The 22,512-nt window shown below is 36.6% G+C and overlaps 1 protein-coding gene across 2 annotated transcripts in view; it reads left to right on the top strand.

Moving 5' to 3' along the window:
• LOC107689489 (dedicator of cytokinesis protein 9) overlaps nt 1-22,512 on the top strand; it is a 90,849-nt gene that overhangs the window by 44,966 nt on the left and 23,371 nt on the right. For both annotated transcript variants that reach the window (XM_016487490.1, XM_016487491.1), the window contains exons 8-32: nt 3,423-3,597; nt 3,817-3,869; nt 6,493-6,567; nt 6,898-7,038; nt 7,120-7,332; nt 8,248-8,370; nt 8,685-8,767; nt 9,637-9,759; nt 9,984-10,063; nt 10,189-10,376; nt 12,314-12,379; nt 12,961-13,053; nt 13,167-13,290; nt 13,506-13,624; nt 15,165-15,254; nt 15,356-15,442; nt 15,568-15,683; nt 16,415-16,484; nt 16,595-16,717; nt 18,168-18,239; nt 18,591-18,737; nt 19,572-19,655; nt 19,985-20,096; nt 21,037-21,215; nt 21,309-21,422. In XM_016487490.1, the coding sequence (XP_016342976.1) occupies nt 3,423-3,597; nt 3,817-3,869; nt 6,493-6,567; nt 6,898-7,038; nt 7,120-7,332; nt 8,248-8,370; nt 8,685-8,767; nt 9,637-9,759; nt 9,984-10,063; nt 10,189-10,376; nt 12,314-12,379; nt 12,961-13,053; nt 13,167-13,290; nt 13,506-13,624; nt 15,165-15,254; nt 15,356-15,442; nt 15,568-15,683; nt 16,415-16,484; nt 16,595-16,717; nt 18,168-18,239; nt 18,591-18,737; nt 19,572-19,655; nt 19,985-20,096; nt 21,037-21,215; nt 21,309-21,422 (2,850 nt within the window). The remainder of the gene's footprint in view (nt 1-3,422; nt 3,598-3,816; nt 3,870-6,492; nt 6,568-6,897; nt 7,039-7,119; nt 7,333-8,247; nt 8,371-8,684; nt 8,768-9,636; nt 9,760-9,983; nt 10,064-10,188; nt 10,377-12,313; nt 12,380-12,960; nt 13,054-13,166; nt 13,291-13,505; nt 13,625-15,164; nt 15,255-15,355; nt 15,443-15,567; nt 15,684-16,414; nt 16,485-16,594; nt 16,718-18,167; nt 18,240-18,590; nt 18,738-19,571; nt 19,656-19,984; nt 20,097-21,036; nt 21,216-21,308; nt 21,423-22,512) is intronic.

Genomic DNA, 22,512 nt, shown 5'->3' with positions numbered 1-22,512 from the left:
CCCTCCCATTTTCACCTCAAAATTTTGGGGAAGCTGTGCCTCCCCTGCCTCCCCCGACGAGCCGCCACTGGTATTGAAGTATATTTTAGTTTACTATAAATGCTTGGCATTCACTTTAACCATATTTCAAAGACAATATAAGTAATTATGAAATTGCATATAAATATGTACTTGAGTCCTACTTAAGTTGGTTAAAAACACACTTGAATTCAGCTAATTGCATTTAATATAAATTTAAACTATAATACATTTTCATTTAATTGTAATTAACATGCAGTTAAATGATATAAAACATTACATTCAGTGCACACTTATGTTATTTCCAACATTACATTCAGTGCACACTTAAGTATGTTATTTCCAACATTTCATTCAGTGCACACTTAAGTATATTATTTCCAACATTACATTCAGTGTACACTTAAGTATGTTATTTCCAACATTACATTGAGTGCACACTTAAGTATATTATTTCCAACATTACATTCAGTGTACACTTAAGTATGTTATTTCCAACATTACATTGAGTGCACACTTAAGTATATTATTTCCAACATTACATTCAGTGTACACTTAAGTATGTTATTTCCAACATTACATTCAGTGCACACTTAAGTATATTATTTCCAACATTACATTCAGTGCACACTTATGTTATTTCCAACATTACATTCAGTGCACACTTAAGTATGTTATTTCCAACATTACATTCAGTGCACACTTAAGTATATTATTTCCAACATTACATTCAGTGCACACTTATGTTATTTCCAACATTACATTCAGTGCACACTTAAGTATGTTATTTCCAACATTACATTCAGTGCACACTTAAGTATATTATTTCCAACATTACATTCAGTGCACACTTATGTTATTTCCAACATTTCATTCAGTGCACACTTAAGTATGTTATTTCCAACATTACATTCAGTGCACACTTAAGTATATTATTTCCAACATTACATTCAGTGCACACTTATGTTATTTCCAACATTACATTCAGTGCACACTTAAGTATATTATTTCCAACATTACATTCAGTGCACACTTATGTTATTTCCAACATTACATTCAGTGCACACTTAAGTATATTATTTCCAACATTACATTCAGTGCACACTTATGTTATTTCCAACATTACATTCAGTGCACACTTAAGTATATTATTTCCAACATTACATTCAGTGCACACTTATGTTATTTCCAACATTACATTCAGTGCACACTTAAGTATATTATTTCCAACATTACATTCAGTGCACACTTATGTTATTTCCAACATTACATTCAGTGCACACTTAAGTATATTATTTCCAACATTACATTCAGTGCACACTTATGTTATTTCCAACATTACATTCAGTGCACACTTAAGTATATTATTTCCAACATTACATTCAGTGCACACTTATGTTATTTCCAACATTACATTCAGTGCACACTTAAGTATGTTATTTCCAACATTACATTCAGTGCACACTTAAGTATATTATTTCCAACATTACATTCAGTGCACACTTAAGTATATTATTTCCATAATAAGTACTGAGAAGATGAGAAGGCAAAGAAGGAGAGAGTGAGGGATGTGTTTGATAATTGATAAGCATTCTCTCTGGGAGTGAATTTTCCACATGCACTCCCAAAATAAAGCGCTACGCCCACACCGGGCCCCCAAGCTATTTTTGTGAGGAATTTTCTGAAACCTGTGGCCGTAATCACTCATAGGTGTCACACCCTACATGCGTGGCTTTGTCATTATCTGTAATGAGTTGTCTCTGTTTAATTAGCCCTCTTCCTCTGACCTCTGACACACCTCTCACCTCCTCACCCCCTGTCTGCCTCAACAGAGCACTGGCTTTTACTGCAGACGGGGGTTATTATAGTTAACTAAAGCTAAAACCATAAAAATGCCATTACCTTAAATAATATATGTATAACTCAGTGATACTAAAATAACTAAAATGGAGAGAGAATGAAAAGACACTTACTGAAATACAAATGGGATTATATACATTGGTCAGAAACACAGCAATGAAGTGAATCTTTTCACTTTTCGACTAAAAGAAAAACTGCTTTAATGGCATTAACTAGACCAACCTGAAAATGCTGTCAATTTTACTCAGAATTTATTATAAAGAAGCAACATTAAATGAAACTATTGTCCGATTTGACATTGATTATAGAAACGTAAGTTTGGCTGAAGGTTTTAGAGATTTCAGTCTTTGTAGTCACGATGACACTTAGTGAACTGACTTATTTAAACAGACTGACTGACAGTGTGCTCTGCTCTGTAAATCACATTAAACCTGTTAAGAAATGTCCAGGGCTGCATTTCTCAAAAGCATTGGAAGTAAAAGTATTGTTAATCTCTACGATCTACTTTTTGTAGCTTTGCTTTTGGGAAACGCAGACCTGTCCTGGTCATTTTTCAACCCCAAAATTACAAGGAATAATAGGAATGTATATAATAACATGTAATATATATATATATATATATATATATATATATATATATATATATATATATATATATATATATATATATATATATATATATATATATATATATATATATATATATATATATATATATATATATAGTTAATTTTAAAACTCATTGTTTTATAGTATTTTTTTCTCTGTACTGTATTTTTACTTTACAGTTGTACTCATTAAATTATTTGATGATAATATAATGGGAATCATCCTTATGAATAATGAGATTTACAAAAACTTCTAAACATTAAAATTCAAATAGTCATATAAATAGGGTTCAATTTATATATTTATATTTTTTTATCTATAAATGGGGGGTGGGGGGGATATGACCCAAATATGTTTTCTTACAATTAATTAATTGATATCCCAATCATAAACATGTTAAACTCCCTGTCAGAGGGGCAGTAAAGGAGTGACTGGTTTTGATCTGATCTCAGCGCATTCTGTGTGGCTAAAATACACAGTTCTGCCAGCTGAGCAAGCAGCCCGTGAGGAGCTTCACAGCCTCAGATGGAGGAGAAATCCCCGACTGCTGAGGGGTCAAAAGTTGGATTCCTGCATTTCTCTCTGGTTGTCTTTGCCTGACTAAATGCCCCTGCTCTTATGATTTTAAACCCATCCCTTTAAAGGCACTTAACCCCTCTGTAAGAACTGCCCTGGGCAGGGTTGGGAATCTGTCCTCCTCCGTATGGAAATCATCTCACTTCTTTCCCAGGCTTCTGGGAAGGTTTTACAAGATTGCATGATTAAAGTTGTGCAGATGATGTAATTAACATGCATGATACACCTCCTAAGTCGTCTACTAGAGGAAAAGCTTGCGGTGGTTTTCACTGTGGCAAATGTATCATCATGTGAGCTAATTATCAACTTTTTTTATATGCAATGAAATCAATTTTTTGACTCTTTTTCTTTGTGTGTAGAACAATCGTGTGCGGAGGTTTGCGTTCGAGCTGAAGATGCAGGATAAGAGTGGCTATGTTCTGGCTGCAGACTCTGAGAGCGAGATGGACGACTGGATCAACACCCTCAACAAAATCCTCAACAGCAGCTTTGAGCTCGCCATGCAGGACAAAAGGAACGGAGACTTACACGATGGTGTGTGTGTGTGTGTGTGTGTGTAAAGATTATCAAAAACCCTTAGTCATCTGTTCATTTTAGACACATTTAGATGCACATTCCTGAAGCAAACACACAAACCACTCTGACCTCCACACATGGGAGTAACTGTATTCACAATGACAAAGAGATAGGACTGTGTCTCTGAGAGAGTTACTGTGTGGTGCAATGACTTTCTTCTGTCTGTCTCTGTTGTAGATGATGAACAGGCGAAAAGCGATCACTCCTCTAGCAGTATGGACAGTTTTCAGGTAGGTCGCACTTGTCCAGAAACAGCTTTGCCCCTTGAGTGTGAAAGAAACTCGACATCTGACTGAACACAGAAATCATCACACTACTGCTGAGTGTGAGGGGAATTTTTTGTATGTACAGTTGATCTGTAGCTAGACTTTTGACTGTCATTTTAAAGTCTGGTCCACTTGGCAGCTTATCCTGGCCAAGAACCGCCCACTGAGAATGGAAGGGTTGCTTGATAGACATTATTTGACATTAAGGAATGGAAAACTGAAAATCTTGAAGTAAAGGAGAATATAAAGGTGTGCAAGAGGAAGTCTTGCTTGTTACTAAGCATCTCAGAACAACTGTGAATGTCTTGTGAAGTTTCAATGCTGTGAGCATCAACAACATTGTCCATTTCAGCAACTAGTTCTTAAAGGGTTAGTTCACCCAAAAAGTCATTAATTACTCACCCTCATGTCGTTTCAAACCCGTAAGACCTTCGTTTATCTTCGGAACACAAATGAAGATATTTTTGATGGAATCTGAGAGCTGTCTGACCCTGCATAGACAACAACGCAACTGAAATGTTCCCAAGTCCAGAAACGTAGCAAGGAGATCTGTAAAATAATCCATGTGACATCAGTGGTTCAAACACGCAATTATACGAAGCTACGAGAATACTTTTTGTGCACGAAAGAAAAAAAAAAAGACTTTATTCAACAATTCCTCTCTGGATCTGACTCCTACATTGTTGTGATTTGATCTGAACAGAAACCGATCCGGCGTGACGCAGCTGACACAGAACAGCATACGTTGTTTACATCCAGCGGATATTCTCCTAAATGGTGGTACAGGGTGACGCGGAGGAGACGAATTGTTGAATAAAGTCGTTATTTTTTTTTTCTTTTGTGCACAAAAAGTATTCTCGTAGCTTCGTATAATTGCGGTTGGATTATTATTACACATGGATTATTTTACAGATCTCCTTGCTACGTTTCTGGACTTGGGAACATTTCAGTTGCGTTGCTGTCTATGCAGGGTCAGACAGCTCTTAGATACCATCAAAAATATCTTAATTTGTGTTCCGAAGATGAACGAAGGTCTTACGAGTTTGGAACGACATGAGGGTGAGTAATTAATGACAGAATTTCCATTTTTGGGTGAACTAACCCTTTAAGACTAAAGGTGCAGTCACATTTATCATCGTTGTGTGAAATTTCACAGGCGGATTCAATTCACTTCAGTAGGAACTTGTGTTGAGTTTTGAGGAAATTGAGTTTTGTGTGAGGGCGAAAAAGTTCCCCATGCAGATTTTGCTCATTTTCAAATTCTCTACACTGACGAACAGAAAGCTGCTTGGTTTGAAAGTGACTTCTGTGTGAGCTTTGTACATTGTTACACAATGGAAAATTACCATATTTGCCTGCAAAATTTCGCTAACAAATTCCAACAATCAACAGAAGTCACTTTTAAATCAAGCAGCTTTCTATTGATCAACATGACAAATTCGCGTGAGCAACTGGAACCTGTTGCGAAATCTTTCGCCCTCACACAAAGACGTCAATATAACGGCTTGTAAACAATATCACGTAACGTCACATTTACCTCAGAAAAAAACATTCGGTAACTATAAACTCATTAATCAGCTAGAAAAATAAACTGCAGAGAGGGGCATTTTGCTAAATATATGCACCATATAACACATACATTATAATTTTTACTGTTCTTCAGTGTTTAATTTATGTTTGAATAAATCCATCAAGTTTTTATGACAGCCACCATTTAAATATTTATATTTTTAAAAAAGTGACTTGAGGTAGAAATATTATGTAATTTTAACTTTATTATTTTAAAAACTTCATTAAGTGTAATTTTAGCAGTTGTACTACAAATCAGTCAATTTTAACCTTCAATATTATAGTATATAATGTAGTACCAACTGACTCTCATGTATGTTTTACAGCATTAGTTGAGAGATTTGTTTTCCTTGAGAAAATTTGGCATGTACTGTACCTGATTTGTATCCAAAATAATCGATATCGAATCGAATCGCAAGCTTGTGAATGAGAATCGAATTGTGAAATTCATGTCAAAACCCAGCCCTAGTGTCAATGTTGTAGAGTTCATCAATTATGATATGAATTCGATTGAGCGATAAAACAGCTGTACAGAAGTAGTGTCATTATCAGCTCAATTCAGTTCAAGTTTTGTTCTCCTCCAGCAGTATCAAATTGATAATATTACTGAACAAACCAAAGGCGACAGCAGCAAGAAGCCCAAACTCCATCAGGTGATAATAGTGGAGAAAAAAAGCCTTGAGGGAAACCAGGCTCAGTTGGGGGCAGTTCTCCTCTGGACTTTACTTTGAAAATCACTTTGTTGGCCAAATTACCTTAGAAACCAAAAATGGTTTAATAGCCTCTTCATACCAACATGATGCTTTATTGTGTGATCTCCCAGAAAGTTGTTTTGCTCCAGATTGTACAGTCATCATCTATAAGAGATATGAAAATATAGAACTTTTTTTTTTTTTTTTGCTTCTTTAGCATTAGACTGTGCAATGCTACCTGCATTCGCTTCTGCACATCTGGAGCTGGAAGTGAATGACACTGAATAAAAGGTTTTGACTGAAATCTCTCTGCTCTGTTCTCCCAGAGTGCCAGAGACATCGAGAGCAAGATGAGAAATGAGGCACGGCTAAAACTCTTTACACTGGACCCAGACTTACAGGTACATCACTAATATAGAAGCTGAGGAACAGCCTCTTTTACTAGCTCATGTTTTCCCCTCTTCACTAAACGATGAAGATACAAGTACACTACCCTACACTAAAGTACACAGAAGTTTGGGGTCAGAAAACATTTGTAATGTTACAAAAGAACATTCTATTCATCAAAGCCTTAAAAAAAAAAGCTTTGCATCACAGATATAGAGACTTCTTTAAAAAACATAAAAATCTTACTGACCCCGAACTATTGGATGCGAGTGTAAATATCTAAAAATATGCCTATAGATGAATCTCATGTACTTATTATTCGTCTCATCCTCCACTTTGAGCAGAAACTGGATTTCTCTGGGATCGAGCCAGATGTGAAGCCCTTTGAGGAAAAGTTCGGGAAGCGGATCTTGGTGAACTGTAACGACCTGTCCTTCAACCTGCAGAGCTGTGTGGCGGAAAATGAAGAGGGTCCAACCACTAACGTACTTTACCTTACTAACTATAGTTTCCATCCCAGTAAACCGTCTTTCATCTGAGAGTTTCTGCACTGGTTTGTGTTGCAGGTTGAGCCCTTCTTCACCTCTCTGTCCTTGTTTGATATTCAAAGTGGTCGTAAGATCTCCTCAGACTTCCATGTGGATATGAACCATCCGTCTGTGAAAGCGCTGCTGCCTCCGTCAGGAGCTCACAACAGCACCGCAGCGCCAGACAGTCCGCAAGCAGCACAACCGACAGCCAACAGCCTGACAGAGAGCGCCATTCAGTTTCCACGACAGGTGAGGACAAAAAAACAAGAGATCCTATCTCTGTCAAGAGCAGCTGTGACCTGCTGTTGATAAACACAGAAAATCATTTTGGTTCATCCCTCAAACAAAAGCCATTTACAGTATTACAGGGACAAACACGTTTTAAAATATACTTTCACAAAAAAGTCTAACCATAACACTTCATATTTTTTTTCCGCTTTCAGTGAGTTTTTTTTTTTACATCAGTCCTGATCATAACTACCAAAAATCAATTTTCAGGATTTTAACCCTTTAAATGCCATTTTTTTAAATGTACATTATGGCCCTGTTGCTTTAGTCTTGGATAAGTGGAATATTATTTTTTGTGCAGAGTCAGATCTTTTGCCAAAATGATGCCATCAGCTGAAAAATACTAAAAGTTTTTAAAACTTTAAAAGTAGTAAATCATTTTAAGCCTATTAATAATTAATAGAGAAAGTATTGGGCATTTTGGGATGAAATGCTGTAGTTCCGATAGGGACATTTTGTCATTAAGGTCCTAAGTGTAACCATTTTTTATACCTAATATAAAATAGATTTATGAAGGGAAATAAGGGTGAAATATTAAAATTCTAATAAAAATACATATGTTTGGCAAATTTTATGCTGTTTGCATTAACACAAACAAAGAAAAAGACAAGAATGATTTTAATATATTATAAAATGTAATTTTTTCCTTCAGAAATCATATGCTGATTTATGCTGATTTGCTGCTCAAGAAACATTTCATATTATCCTTTATATTTTTGTGGAAACTGAGATACTTTTTTCCCCAGTCACTTTACTGTTACTGATCAATTGAATGCATATCATTTCATTTAAAAAGTACTGCTGACCCCAAACACTAGTGTACATTAAACATTACTACCCTTGTTTGTGAACATTTCTAATCATGTCTGTCTATAGGGAGTGTTTTCGGTGACCTGTCCGCACCCTGACGTCTTCTTGGTCGCTCGGATAGAGAAGGTCTTACAGGGTGGAATAGCACATTGTGCCGAGCCTTATATGAAGAACTCAGACTCTGCTAAGGTACCGCTGCTGCTGTGTGTGTGTGTGTGTGAGTGATATCACTTTTAGGCCTCTGGAAAAAGTCAAAAAATTTGGATAAACCAAGATGTTGGTGAGTGTATTTAAAGCTCTCAGGTTTCTGGATCAGATACTCAGATATTCTAGCCCTTCTCTGCCTAGAGACCTGTCATGCTCGTTCCATTCTGGGTGTGTTATAGTAATATAATTCCGATAGAAATAATGTGAAATGCTTTAGACAGTGCCATTTTAAATGGCATGCTTTTCAAACCTAATTACAAATAAAAGTACAATTCTTTTCTTTCCTCTCTCCTCAGGCTGCTCAGAAGGTTTTAAAGAACGCTAAGATGGCCTGCAGCCGGCTGGGTCAGTACCGAATGCCATTTGCATGGGCCGCTAGGTGAGACACACTGACTTCTCATGAGAAAAAGCTCTTGAAAGTCACACACAGAGAGTGGAAGTCACTGAGAAGATTATGGTGCAAACATTTACATGCCATAAGCAGGACAGGTCTGAATGTGAGATTGTGGGGGATGCGGCAGACACACAATATGACGTATTTTACAGCATGTGCAGCTGCACAGCATCACTGTAACACTGTGGAAATCCAGGCAACTCAATCGGATCTGAACTGTACTATGTTGTGCATCTGGATAAGTGCCACTTTGGTGAACTTCACAAAATATGTGAATAAATTTAAATTTTTTTAATCCAAAAATCTAAAGAAATAAGATATTTTGCATAAATCTCATTTTTAAGTCCATTACGATTTTGTGAATCTGACGCATTCTGTATAGAGATTTATTTGCGTGGAAAAGTGGCACATTTGCCCAGAAATGACTTTTAAAATGTAACTATGTGTGGCAGTTTTATACCAGTGCATAAATGCCTGGTCAAGTTGGATGATGGGTAGTATGGTAATAAGATAAATATGTATTTGCACTGAAACATCACACGCTAAAAGGTTGAAACTATATAGTGACTTCCAGCCTGAGTGTGTGAGATCTCAATTTTACTGTAAAAGCAACTTGAGTAGAATCAATAATGTTGAGGCAAATATTTGTTTTACTGTTTTTATTCCTGTTTTGTTCTAGAAAAGGGCGTGGGTTGTTGTTTTTAAGCCATACCATTACGTTTATCTTTCCAATGGGATGTTAAAGATGAGCTGGGCGGGATGTGTGTGTCTGTGTGTGCTCTCATCTCTTTTACCCGAGTGGAAAAATGGCACAACACACCAGCAGGATGATTCTGTTTGTGTCTGTTTCTCAGGCCCCTGTTTAAGGACGCCTCTGGGACAGTGGACAAGAGCGCCCGATTCTCGGCTCTCTACCGACAGGACGGCAACAAGCTCTCCAACGAGGACATGTTCAGACTGCTCGCAGACTTCAGGAAGTAAGTTCTACAGTCATTCGCTCCAATAATAACACTCTTGTAGAGTTTCAGGTGTTTAGTGTTTGCATGACCTGCAGAACGATGTTGTACACACTCTTGTTCAGCTCACAAGAAAGATGGTATTGTTTGTCTCTCTTCTGTGAGGGGTGTTGATATTTTAGAAACAGAATAGCCTCTTTTTCCCCTTGTTTATTTTCCCTCCTCCGTGCTTTCTTTTCTCTCAGGCCAGAAAAGATGGCCAAGTTGCCTGTGATTCTGGGTAATTTGGATGTTACGGTTGATAACGTCGCACCAGATCTGACAAGTAAGGCTTTCATATGCATTTCTAAATGTCTCTCTGCATAAAACAGACATGTTTAATGTTTGGATTGTTTCAGGTCACCTACCTGCTTCTTCTCACTGACTGGTTGATCTCTTGTGTGAATGCAGATTGTGTCACGGCCTCCTATCTTCCTCTTCGTCAGACAGAAGTTGTGGACCGGAGCAGGGTGGTGTTTGAGGTGGAGGAATTTGTGCCATCTATCGCTAAATGCTCCCAGCCTTTCACAATTTACAACAACCACCTGTACGTGTATCCACGCCATCTCAAATACGACAGCCAGAAGAGCTTCACCAAGGTAAAACAATGCTAAATTTCTCAACTCAAAGCTCAGACTTTTCTATAGAGCAGGAGTGTCAGATTCCTGGAGGGCCACAGTCCTATTGAGTTTGAGATAATTATGTGCATGGAGGCGCAGGGAGTTCTTGCCCAGAACAGAACCATACCGCCAATCCAAACTGTATGCTAATTGTCAATCATCTTTGACGATAGTGGTCCTGACAGAAATGCAGAAATTGATCTGAACAAACATTCTTTTCAATATTTAAACACATGCAGTGGAAACTACAGGCTTTAAGTGTAATGAGGCATTAGGAAAATCTGAAAAGTTAAATAAAAAATCTAACAAGCTGCGGGGGACACTAGTGCTTTTCTGTTGCCATCAAACATTGAGAGAGAAGGAATTTGATGTACCTCAAGAATAAATCAGTCTGCAATGGAAGGCTACATCCAAAACACTAATTTGGCTTAAATACAGGATGGAGAGACCAGCTTCAGACGTTCATCCAGACAATGTGCTATAGCAGCAGGGCTCCAGACAGAAAAAAATCACTTAAGGAGCCACTGGCTCCTAAAGAAACAAAAAAAGGTGCCAAATTATTTTCTTAAGTGCCACAGAATAAATGTGTTTTATTAATGCCATTATTGATTTATTTAAACACTCTAACATTTCAGTCATACTGTCATGTGTTTATGTCTCCCCTCCTTTTACAGCATCAGCATTTTAATCCATCTTGTAGATGTCCTGGGAACTAAGGTTCACTTAAAGTGGGAACTAAACGTCTTTTCCAACTTCAGAACTATATACAGTCACAATGAATTGTTTATTACACAGAATCTGTGCCGATATCAGGCCCATAACTATGTGAGCATCACTTGGCCCTTGAGTGTAGTTTGGGCCCCTCCTCAATGCATCCTATAAATGTTGTCATCCAGTCTGTTTTTCTTCATTAGTAACATGTAATTTTATAGGAGGTGTTGGATTTTATCTTTAGCTCCTTGCATTCTTATCATGTAGACAACCGGTTAAGTCAAAATATGAATATGCAATATAGTGCATATATTTAGCAAAATGCTATTTATAGTTATTTTTTTCTAGCTGACTAATGAGCTTATAGATGATTATTCTGAGGTAAATGTATTGTTACGTGGCATTGTTTACAAGTTTTACACGTTTTCTGCAGTTTGAAACACTGAATGAGTGATTACATGAGACATTTCAGTAAGCTGTACTGTAGGCTATCTTATAATATACCCTTTGATGTTCATTCATGTTTATTTCGTACTAAAGTAGTAAAGAGAAAGATATGATGGGTTCACGTGAATTGCGTTATGAATTTGGCAGGATTTTAAAGCTGATACTTTGTTTATTAAAAGGTAACAGAGAACAAAGCTTATAGCGATTATTATATGGCAAGTGCGCTACAAATAAGAAGTTCACGCATTAACAGAACACAGCATAGACTAAAGATCTTGATAACAAGAAGCCATATCAGTATCGATTATAAACGAGAATTGTTAACGATATTGCTAATATCCACACAGCCGACAGCTTTACCTGCTGTTGTTTGTTCAAGTTGTGCACGAAACAGACCCTGCTTTACTGCACTTTGACTTCGCACGTCTCCATCATTTTCGAACTCTCTCATGCTGCATATATATATATATATGTGTGTGTGTGTGTGTGTGTGTGTGTGTGTGTGTGTGAATTAAAATTTTTTATAATTTAAATAATTATTAGCTTTTCATAAACTCACAAATCCCCTGCAGTTCCCTCAGTCTTAATAGGTTCTGTAAAATTATGTTAAAACTCTTCAAACACAAAGGACTCACATGGCAAACGTGTGTTGAACAAGTACAGTTGCTAAAGTAGGATTAGTAAAATCAGTATTTTTAAGATGGTGCTCAGCGAAGTGTCAGTTGAGCGTATTTCATGTTTTCCTCTTGTGATTCCAGGCCAGAAACATTGCTCTGTGTCTGGAATTCAGAGATTCGGATGAAGAGGACGCTCTCCCACTGAAGGTAATGTCACACACAAACACTCAATCAGTGCTTGCAGTGATTTTATCACAGTTAAGGGGTATGGCTTCCAGAAGCTACCATTTTTTTTATAACATTTAATTTGAATATATATTTTTTTTAATTCATCAAAGAATCCAGAGAAAATGTATCACAGTTTCTACAAAAATATTCAGCAGCACAACTGTTTTCAGCATTGATAATAAGAAATGTTTCTTGAGAATTAAATCAGCATATTAGAATGATTTCTGAAGGATCATGTGACACTGAAGACTGGAGTAATGATGCTAAAAATGTAGCTTTGCATCACAGGAATAAATTACATTTTACAAGACATTTAAATATACAATAATATGTCACAATATTATTGTTTTTACTGCATTTTTTGTCAAATAAATGCAGTCTTGGTGAGCACAAGAGACTTCTTTCAAAAACATAAAAAAATCTTACCGACCCCAAACACTTAAATGGTAATGTCATTGCATTTATTAAGAACTGAATCACAATAACTCTTCCACTAGGTGATTTAGTTCATTTGTGTAACTGTAAGTGATGCAGTAGCTGTCTGCTCTCTGTTTTGTCAGTGTATATACGGGCGTCCAGGAGGGCCTCTGTTCTGTAAGAAAGCGTTTGCTGCGGTCTTACACCACCAGCAGAACCCAGAGTTTTATGAAGAGGTGAGACGTTTACCTCTGAGCGCTACATCACTATAAGTTTGTGAGTTTGCAGTGCTTATGGTCAAACTGTTGTGGTGTTTGTGGCTTTTAACGCTTGTTTTTAACGTGTCCAGTTTAAGATAGAGTTGCCGGCTCAGCTGACGGACAGACATCATCTTCTCTTCACTCTCTATCACATCAGCTGTGACAGCAACAGCAAAGCCAGCACTAAGAGACGAGAACAGGTGGAGACACAAGGTGAGACACACACTCACATAAGACCTTCTGAAAGCAGCCTTAACCACTGGATTGAAAATACACAGTGAAAGAGGAAAAGGACAATCAATATTTAGATCCATTTTAACTAATCAAACACAATGCATACATTGGCATTTTTAAGGACCCCGTTTCTTGCAAAGTACCATTCTACCCACTCATTCTGTGTGTGTGTGTGTGTGTGTGTGTGTGTGTAGTGGGTTATGCGTGGCTCCCCTTGCTGAAGGATGGCAGAGTCATTATGAATGAACAGCAGGTGGCAGTGGCTGCAAACCTGCCATCAGGTTACTTGAGTTTCCAGGACAACAGCAGCAAGGTGAGAGACCCAAACATTGATTTTGATCATGTTGTTTTTTTTTTGTGGTGTTTTTTTGTGTGTTGTTGTGTGTGTTTTTTTGTACCTTTGTGTTGTTTTGTTTGTTTGTTTGTTTTGTTGTATTGTTGTGGTTTTTGTTTTGTTTTGTTTGTGGTGTTGTCTTTTGTGTGTGTGCACATGTGTTTTTGTTGTGTTTTTGTTTTGTTGCATTGTGTTGTGTTTTTTTGTTTTGTTTTGTTGTATTATATTGTTGTTTTGGTTTTTGTTTGGTTGTGTTTTGTGTGTGTGTGTTTTGTTTGTTTGTTTGTTTGTTTTGTTGTATTATTGTGGTGTTGTCTTTTGTGTGTGTGAGCATGTGTTTTCGTTTTGTTTTGTTTTTTGTTTGGTCGTGCTTTGTGTGTGTGTGTGTGTGTGTGTGTGTGTGTGTGCTTTGTGTTTTTTTTTTTTTTGGTTGTGTTTTGTGTGTGTTGTTTTGTTTTGTTGCTTTGTGTTGTTTTTTTGTTTGTTTTTTGTTTTCTTGTATTGTTGTGATTTTTATTTTGTTTTGTTTGTGGTGTTGTCTTTTGTGTGTGTGTGTGTGTGTGTGTGTGTGTGTGTGTGTGTGTGTGTGTGTGTGTGTGTGTGCGCATGTGTTTTTGTTTTTTCTTGCTTTTTTTTTTGTTTTGTTGTATTATATTGTTGTTGTTTTTCGTTTTTGTTTGTTTTATCATGTTTTGTTGTGTTGTGTTTTTTGTTGTTCCGTTTTGTTTTGTAGCGTTTTGTTATTTTTGTATTTTGTTATGTTTTGTTTTTGTTTTGAGTTGAGTTGAGATGTGTTAAGGGGTGAATTAGAAATGTATTGCAAAATTCACCATTGAAGTATACAGGTACATATACTTGGAGGCAGAAATTTGCATATAATCATGACAGAGCATGAATTTCTACCTGAAGTACCTGAAAATTTATTTTTTTGTCAAACTAAAATATTTACTTACCGTATCCCCTGAGATTTTAAGTTAATATTTCAGTTGTTTAACAAAACATTTGCATGTTCACAGTTGTTGACATGTTCACTGACATGTTGGTTAATGGTCATGTGACATGGAGGTAAACAAATAAAATATTTAATATTTTTTAATAAGCGTTACATTTTGATTGTTTTATTTAAAAAAATATTTCTTTTCATTTTCGGTAACACTTTATTTTAGCATGTCCTTGTTACACATGTTACATGTACTTACTATTATAATAACAGTTAATTATGCATAATTACATGCAAGTAACCCTAAGCCAAACCCAAATCTTAACCCTAACCCTATAGTAAGTACATGTAGTTAATTAATATTACTCAGTATGTATATGTATAATTACACTGTAACAAGGACACCTTAAAATAAAGTGTAACCTCATATTCGATTTTATGATTTAATTAATAGCTGTTCATCAACTCACAAACCCCCTGCAGTTCCCTCCAAAAACCCCAGGGGTTCATGAACCCGGTTTGAGAAACCCTGGTTTGAAGAGTCTAGCTGGCTAAAGTGTGTGTGTGTGTGTGTTGCAGCAGCACACTGGTCATGAGGTGAAGTGGGTGGATGGTGGGAGGCCGCTGCTCAAAGTCTCCACGCAGCTGGTGTCCACTGTATACACACAGGTATGAAGTGTCTACCTGCACATCTCAGATCAGAATTGTCACATAGTAATCAGATACAAAATGTGATATTAAGATATTAAGATATTATTCTTTCTGATCAGGATCAACATCTGCATAACTTCTTTCATCACTGCCAGAGTATTGAATCCACAGGCCAGTCAGGAGGAGAACTGATTAAATACCTGAAGGTACTTGCTGTTTGTCCTTCCTGAGGATGTTTGAGGCCTGGAGGTGTTTGTTCAGTCTGCGTTAGCAGGCGATTCTCACCCATCTCATCCTGAGATCACAGTTCGATCTCTCTCATCCTCTACAGAGTCTGCATGCCATGGAGGTTCATGTGATGGTGAAGTTCCTCCCCACCATACTGAACCAGCTGTTTCGTGTGCTCACTATCTCCGGTCAGGATGATGTTGCTGTGAACGTCACCAGGTCTGTGCTGAGCACCTTTCACCTGCTGTAGGGTGTCTGCTACAGTGTTATTTTAGTAGTTTTGGTAGCACTTTACAATACGTTTCATTAGTTAACATTAGTTAACTGCTTTAGTTCACCTGAACTAAACATGAACAATACTTCTACAGCATTTCTTAATCTTAGTTAATGTTAATTTCAACATTTATTAATGCATTATTAAAATCAAAAGTTGTGCTTGTTAACATTAGTTAATGCACTGTGAATTAACATGAACTAACAATGAACAACTGTATTTTAATCAACAAAGATGAATAAATACAGTAATAAATGTACTGTTCATGGTTCGTTCATGTTAGTTAATACATTAACTAACATTAACTAATGGATCCTTATTGTAAAGTGTTACCGTAGTTTTTATTAATATTTTAAATTAGATTTATATATATATATATTCAGTTTTAATTTTAATTTTAGTTTCATTTTTAGTAATTTGGTTACTTGCTTTTGTAATTTTTCATTGTGTGTTTTTTATAATACTATTTAGGTTACATTTCTTTTTATATCATTTTCAGCTCATTTTATTGCTTCATCTTATTTTATTTATTTGCCAAGACAACATTTCAAATTGTGTTTACTTTAAGTTTTTCCATCTAATATTTTAGTTTAGTTTAGTTAACAAAAAATGTTTTGGGTTTTGGTTTTAGTCAATGATAAAACCCTGCTCCTCATTTTGTCTCTTCTCTCGTCAGGGTGATGATCCATGTCATGGCTCAGTGTCATGAAGAGGGTCTGGAGCATCACTTGCGTTCTTATGTAAAGGTGCGCTGTATCATGATACATCACGTTTTGCTTGTGATGTCAAACAAGTATTTTTCACTATAACCCTTTGTATCATCATTCTTGTTTTCTTGTGTTTTATTTTTGAGTAGTATATTTTGAAGGAGACGACAAACTTAACCAATGGTAAAACTGTCCATGAGGAACTGGCAAAAACCATCACCACCATCCTGAAACCCTCAACTGACTTCCTCACCAGCAACAAACTGCTGAAGGTACAACCAGTGAATCAGATTAAAACATCCCTCACAATGAAGAAGCACACTTCAAATTTGTTTTATTAACTAAACTAAGGTTCAAGTTTATTTTTTAAGTTTACATTATGTAGTAAGTATAATAAAATCAGTGTACTAATAATATAATTGTAAGTGTACTATTTCAAAACTTCCTAGGTCTAAATTACTTTTTAGTTCAGAAAAGTATACTTTTAAGTGTACTTAAAGTGTAACTGTGGTCATTTTGTCTACACGACTAGTTTACATATAAGTTTTCTCACTATTGCAACTATACTGTGAACTATATGAAGTTCATATATGAACTTATGAGTAGGGTTGCAAAAAGGAGGAACATTTCCAGTAAATTTCGGAAATATTCCAGAAATTTTGGAAACTTTTCAGGATTTTTGGGAATATTCCAGGGATTTTTGGAAAGTTTCCGGAAATTTACCGGACATTTTCCACCCCTTTGTAACCCTACTTATGAGTACTCTTAGTTTAATAGTAGTTAAATGTACTTCTAGCTGTCTATTGAGTTTATGAAAATACACTGTATAATAGTTTAATAGGTTTTATATTGAAAGTATATTTGTAGGTTTTCAAATGAACTTAACATCACTCATATTCTTGACTTATACTGTGGAGCAATTGTTGATAAAATCAGCCAAATGTAAATAAAAAAGTAAACGTGTAAGTTTATCGGATAGTATGTAAATCATATGCTGTAGTATTACCTAAAAAAAGCCTATTGTCATGCTACAGTGAGATAAATGCACAAAGAAGATGAAGATGAATGCAAATAGTCTTTAATAAATCCACACAAGGGTAAATCCAGGACAGAACAGGCAGGAGACACACGTAGGGATGTAGTAGACCGGACCAGGGAACACAAGACTGAACACAACTTAAATACATTGGTAAATGAGGATAATTAACAAGACACACCTGAACCAAATGACAATCAGACATATATGGAAAACTGGGTCACACAGAGCACATGGGGGATGAAAACACAACAAACAGTCCTGGGGTGTGACACCTATACTGTATGCGTGGAAAAAAGTGTTTCATATACTACTCAGTCAAAAATGTAAATACAACTACAAGGAAAGTATATTTCGAATACTGAAATATACTTTTCTGAAGGATATCTCGATCAAAAAACAAGTACAATTACTGTATATAGATAGACTTTTCTGTATACTTGTCAGTATGAGCCAAGTATGCTCAAGTATTATATAATTTTGTAGTCTCTATGTATGTCTCTGGTAAGTAGGCTACATACAAAGTAAATTGAAAGTATACTCTCTTATTTATAGTTTAAAAGAAGTATACTAATAGCACTCTTGAATAAATTTGAACGGACTACGGCAGTGTTCATGGTTTAGTGGCTGTTGCATGTGTTATAGTTACTGTATATCCTCTTGAATCTGTGCTGTTTCTCCTCTAGTACTCCTGGTTTTTCTTTGAGGTTTTAGTCAAGTCTATGGCTCAGTACCTGATTGAGACAGGCAAGGGCAAGGTGAGGATGGGTAACATCACAGCAAACAAACACCACTCCTATGTTCTTCTGAAAATGTTAAAATCTAGTTCATGTGTTATAGTTACTGTATATCCTCTTGAATCTGTGCTGTTTCTCCTCTAGTACTCCTGGTTTTTCTTTGAGGTTTTAGTCAAGTCTATGGCTCAGTACCTGATTGAGACGGGCAAGGGCAAGGTGAGGATGGGTAACATTACAGCAAACAAACACCACTCATATGTTCTTCTGAAAATGTTAAAATCTAGTTAATTTCTGAACTTCTTCATAAGTGCATAAATCTGATGTTTTTTTTTTCATGGCAGTTTTTGATTTGACCCCTGCCGTGTCCTTTAGGTGTCTAGGAACCAGCGTTTCTCAGCTTCATTCTATCACTCCATGGAGACCTTGGTGACCATGCTGATGCCTCATATCACACAGAAATACAAAGACAACCTGGACGCAACACGAAACGCCAATCACAGCCTTGCTGTCTTCATCAAGGTGAGCCGAGCTGCTGGTCTGCTTTCACACTATGAGGAAGTCATCAAGCATCAAGGCTCGAGATCTGGAAGTTTTTATTTTATTTTTTGTTTTTTATTTTTGTTTTGTTTTGTTTTGTTTTGTTTTGTTTTGCTTTGCTTTGTTTTGTTTTGTTTTGCTTTGTTTTGTTTTGTTTTGTTTTGCTTTGCTTTGCTTTGCTTTGCTTTGCTTTGACTTGCTTTGCTTTGCTTTGCTTTGTTTTGCTTTGATTTGCTTTGATTTGCTTTGCTTTGCTTTGCTTTCCTTTGTTTTGCTTTGACTTGCCTTGCCTTGCCTTTTTGCTTTGCTTTGCTTTGCTTTGCTTTGCTTTGCTTTGCTTTGCTTTGCTTTGCTTTGCTTTGCTTTGCTTTGCTTTGCTTTGCTTTGCTTTGCTTTGCTTTGCTTTGCTTTGCTTTGCTTTGCTTTGCTTTGCTTTGCTTTGCTTTGCTTTGCTTTGCTTTGCTTTGCTTTGTTTTGTTTTGTTTTGCTTTGTTTTGTTTTGTTTTGTACTGTAGTTGAACTATTGGTGATATATTCCAGCAAAATGTACTTCATCAATAGAAGCTTACTTGTGAATTCAGATCACATTAACCACAATCCAAATTGCTGCTCTCGTAAAGTTTGGTTCTGTGAAGCACTCGATAGTTCAAATTTTGAACTTTGTGGTAAAACAAACCTAGATCTGCAATAGCCATAAGAGAATGTTTATAATGTCTACCATCTTTACCAGTAATAAATTGTACATTAGTTTGAGGAAGGGTTTTTGATGTTGTCTTGAATCAGTCAGTAAACTCAACCATTGATCGTTTTCACCAGCGCTGTTTCACCTTCATGGACAGAGGGTTTGTCTTCAAACAGATCAACAACTACATCAACTGCTTCATGCCCGGAGACGCAAAAGTAATTTGTTCTGCTTGTTTATCTCCATTTACAAGCAAATATGAGAGTTTTTTTTTCTTCAATTATATATTCCATCTCAGAAAGATTTACCATGGTGCAATCTGATGCCTCTCTTTCTGTTTCTTTCTCACTCAGGCACTGTATGAGTTTAAGTTTGAGTACATCAACTGCTTCATGCCCGGAGACGCAAAAGTAATTTGTTCTGCTTGTTTATCTCCATTTACAAGCAAATATGAGAGTTTTTTTTTCTTCAATTATATATTCCATCTCAGAAAGATTTCCAATGGTGCAATCTGATGCCTCTCTTTCTCTGTTTCTTTCTCACTCAGGCACTGTATGAGTTTAAGTTTGAGTTTCTGAAGGTGGTCTGTAATCATGAGCACTACGTTCCTCTCAATCTGCCCATGCCATTCAGGAAGGGCCGAATCCAGCGCTTTCAAGGTGAGCCATCATTAAAGAGAAGAGCAGAAACATGTGAAAGTCAAAGATCTTGTAGAATATTGATGGAATGGGACTGAAGGCTGATATCTCTCATTTTTTAACATCATTATTATATTTTATTATGGCCTTCAATATAGCTGTCTTCCTCTAATCCAAGGGTTCTCAACCAGGGGCATTCAGCAAACATCCAAGGGGGCCTTAAGATGACTTAAATGATTTACAATAAGACAGAACAAGAATTAAAACAACTACAAATCAACATATATTCTTATTTTCATTTTTTCTTTGAAAAACTAAGATTCCCAAGGTCTTGAAAACCCTGAATATGTGATAGTCTACTTTAAAAAGTGTGATTTCTAGACCTGGAAATGTAATGCAAATTATTAAAATATTATATTTATTTATAATAAATATAAGTTTTTCTAGTTATGCCAAGCTCTAAAATATTTTACCAGATAGAAATTGTGAAAACAAAATACTTGAATTCTTATAAAGTAAATCACAAAAACTGGAAAAGTCATGGGGTCTTCGAATATTGTTGTGAACAGTGGGGGCCTTGGAGTCAAAAAGGTTGAGAACCACTGCTCTGATATACACTACAGTCAAAATACAATTTTATTATTTTTTTTATAATATATTTTATTTTATAATAATAATAAAGTCCATACTTCTACACGTGCATAAATGTAGTCATGTTCAGTTAAAATATTTAAATGCATCATAGTCACGCAAATGTGAAAAACTATTTATTTGATGTTTTATTGTTTGAATGTGCACATGCCGTAAATGAAGACAGAAGTTGTATTTTTGGGGTGAACTATTCTGATATAATTTCTGTTTCTTTAGTTATAATGCCTGTTGTTTCCATTTCTATAGTTCAGGAGTGATGTTTTGTATTTTTGGTCCTGAACTCACATCCTACTCTCTGTGTCTCTGTCAGATCTTCAGCTGGACTACTCTTTAACTGATGATTTCTGTAAGAATCACTTCCTGGTGGGGCTGTTGCTGAGGGAAGTGGGTGGAGGTCTGCAGGAGTTCAGAGACATCCGTCAGATCGCTGTACAGGTGCTGAAGAACCTGATGATCAAACACGCCTTTGACGATCGCTACTCCTCCAAGGTAAATAAACACTGTGTCATTTTGGTATTATTGTGCTATGAACACAACTGTGTATGTATTAAATATAAAGCGTGTGTTTTGTCTGTTTTTCAGGGTCAGCAGGCTCGCCTGGCTACGCTGTACCTGCCTCTGTTCAGTCTGCTGCTGGAAAACGTCCACAAGCTCCACATTAATGAAGCGTCTCCTGTCACCAACCATTCTAATGTTGTAAGACTGACACCTAGTGTTTGTTTCAGACTGTGCAGCCATATAGAAGCACATATTACTACAAATGCAGGCTTGTTGCAGGTTTAAAGGGATAGTTCACTGAAAATGAAAATTTGGTCATCAATTACTTACCCTTATGTCATTCCAAACCTGATGTAATTTCTTCTATAGAACGCCAAATAGATATAATTTTTTAAAATGTCATAGTGGTTTTGTCCATACAATGAAAGTCAGTATGGATGACCAATGACTGTTAAAACATTCTTTAGAATATCTTGTGTTTCTCAGAAGAAACTTACACAGAGTCAGAGCATTCCGTTTATTGGATGAACAGATTGGATTGGATTTTTAAAAGAAATTAATGCTTTTATTCAGCAAGTATACGTCATCAAAACTGATAGTGAAGAAAAAAATAATACTTGTTTCTTGAGCAGCAAATCAGAATATTAGAATGATTTCTGAAGGATCATGTGACACTCAAGACTGGAGCAATTATGCTGAAAATTCCGCTTTCTATATTAAAATAGAAAACGTCTCTAGGTTACGTATGTAACCATGGTTCCCCGAGGGAACGAGACGCTGCGTCGAGATCGCTATTAGAGGAGCCAGTTCGGTGCCCTGAAGCGGATGACCGGCAGGGAACGACCGACCTGACTGCTGTCTGGTGATATGAGGAGCTTGACAGCTTGGGCTGCTCCCGCTCAGCAGCCCCACCCCTGAGCAGCTCAGCCTGGTATGCTTGTAACACCGCCATGGTGTGCAAACATGCGCCAGCCTGACCTGCCGCCGTATAAGCTTTCCCAACCAGACTCGATGTAAGCCTAACGGGCCTGGTGGGAAGCTTCGGGGCCTTCAGGGACGATGCTGAGGATGGGGAGAGATAGCTCGCAAGCATCTGCTCCACCACTGGCATCGCCCCATATCCCTTATCATTCAGCCCCACGATGTTCTTTTGAATAATTCGAGACTGTGGGGCTGTAAATACGGTATGAGTACGGTTTCTCCCACGATCTTGACTTTGATATATTCTTTTGAATGCTTGTGGACTGACAGACAACAGTAAATAGACTGACACATACACAGAGCGCTA

This window comes from Sinocyclocheilus anshuiensis, unplaced genomic scaffold (genome assembly GCF_001515605.1).
Source record: "Sinocyclocheilus anshuiensis isolate Anshui unplaced genomic scaffold, SAMN03320099.WGS_v1.1 scaffold1199, whole genome shotgun sequence".
In the NCBI taxonomy this organism is placed as follows: Eukaryota; Metazoa; Chordata; class Actinopteri; order Cypriniformes; family Cyprinidae; genus Sinocyclocheilus; species Sinocyclocheilus anshuiensis.
Note: the sequence above shows the minus strand (reverse complement) of the source record. Positions and strands in the feature narration are given on the sequence as shown.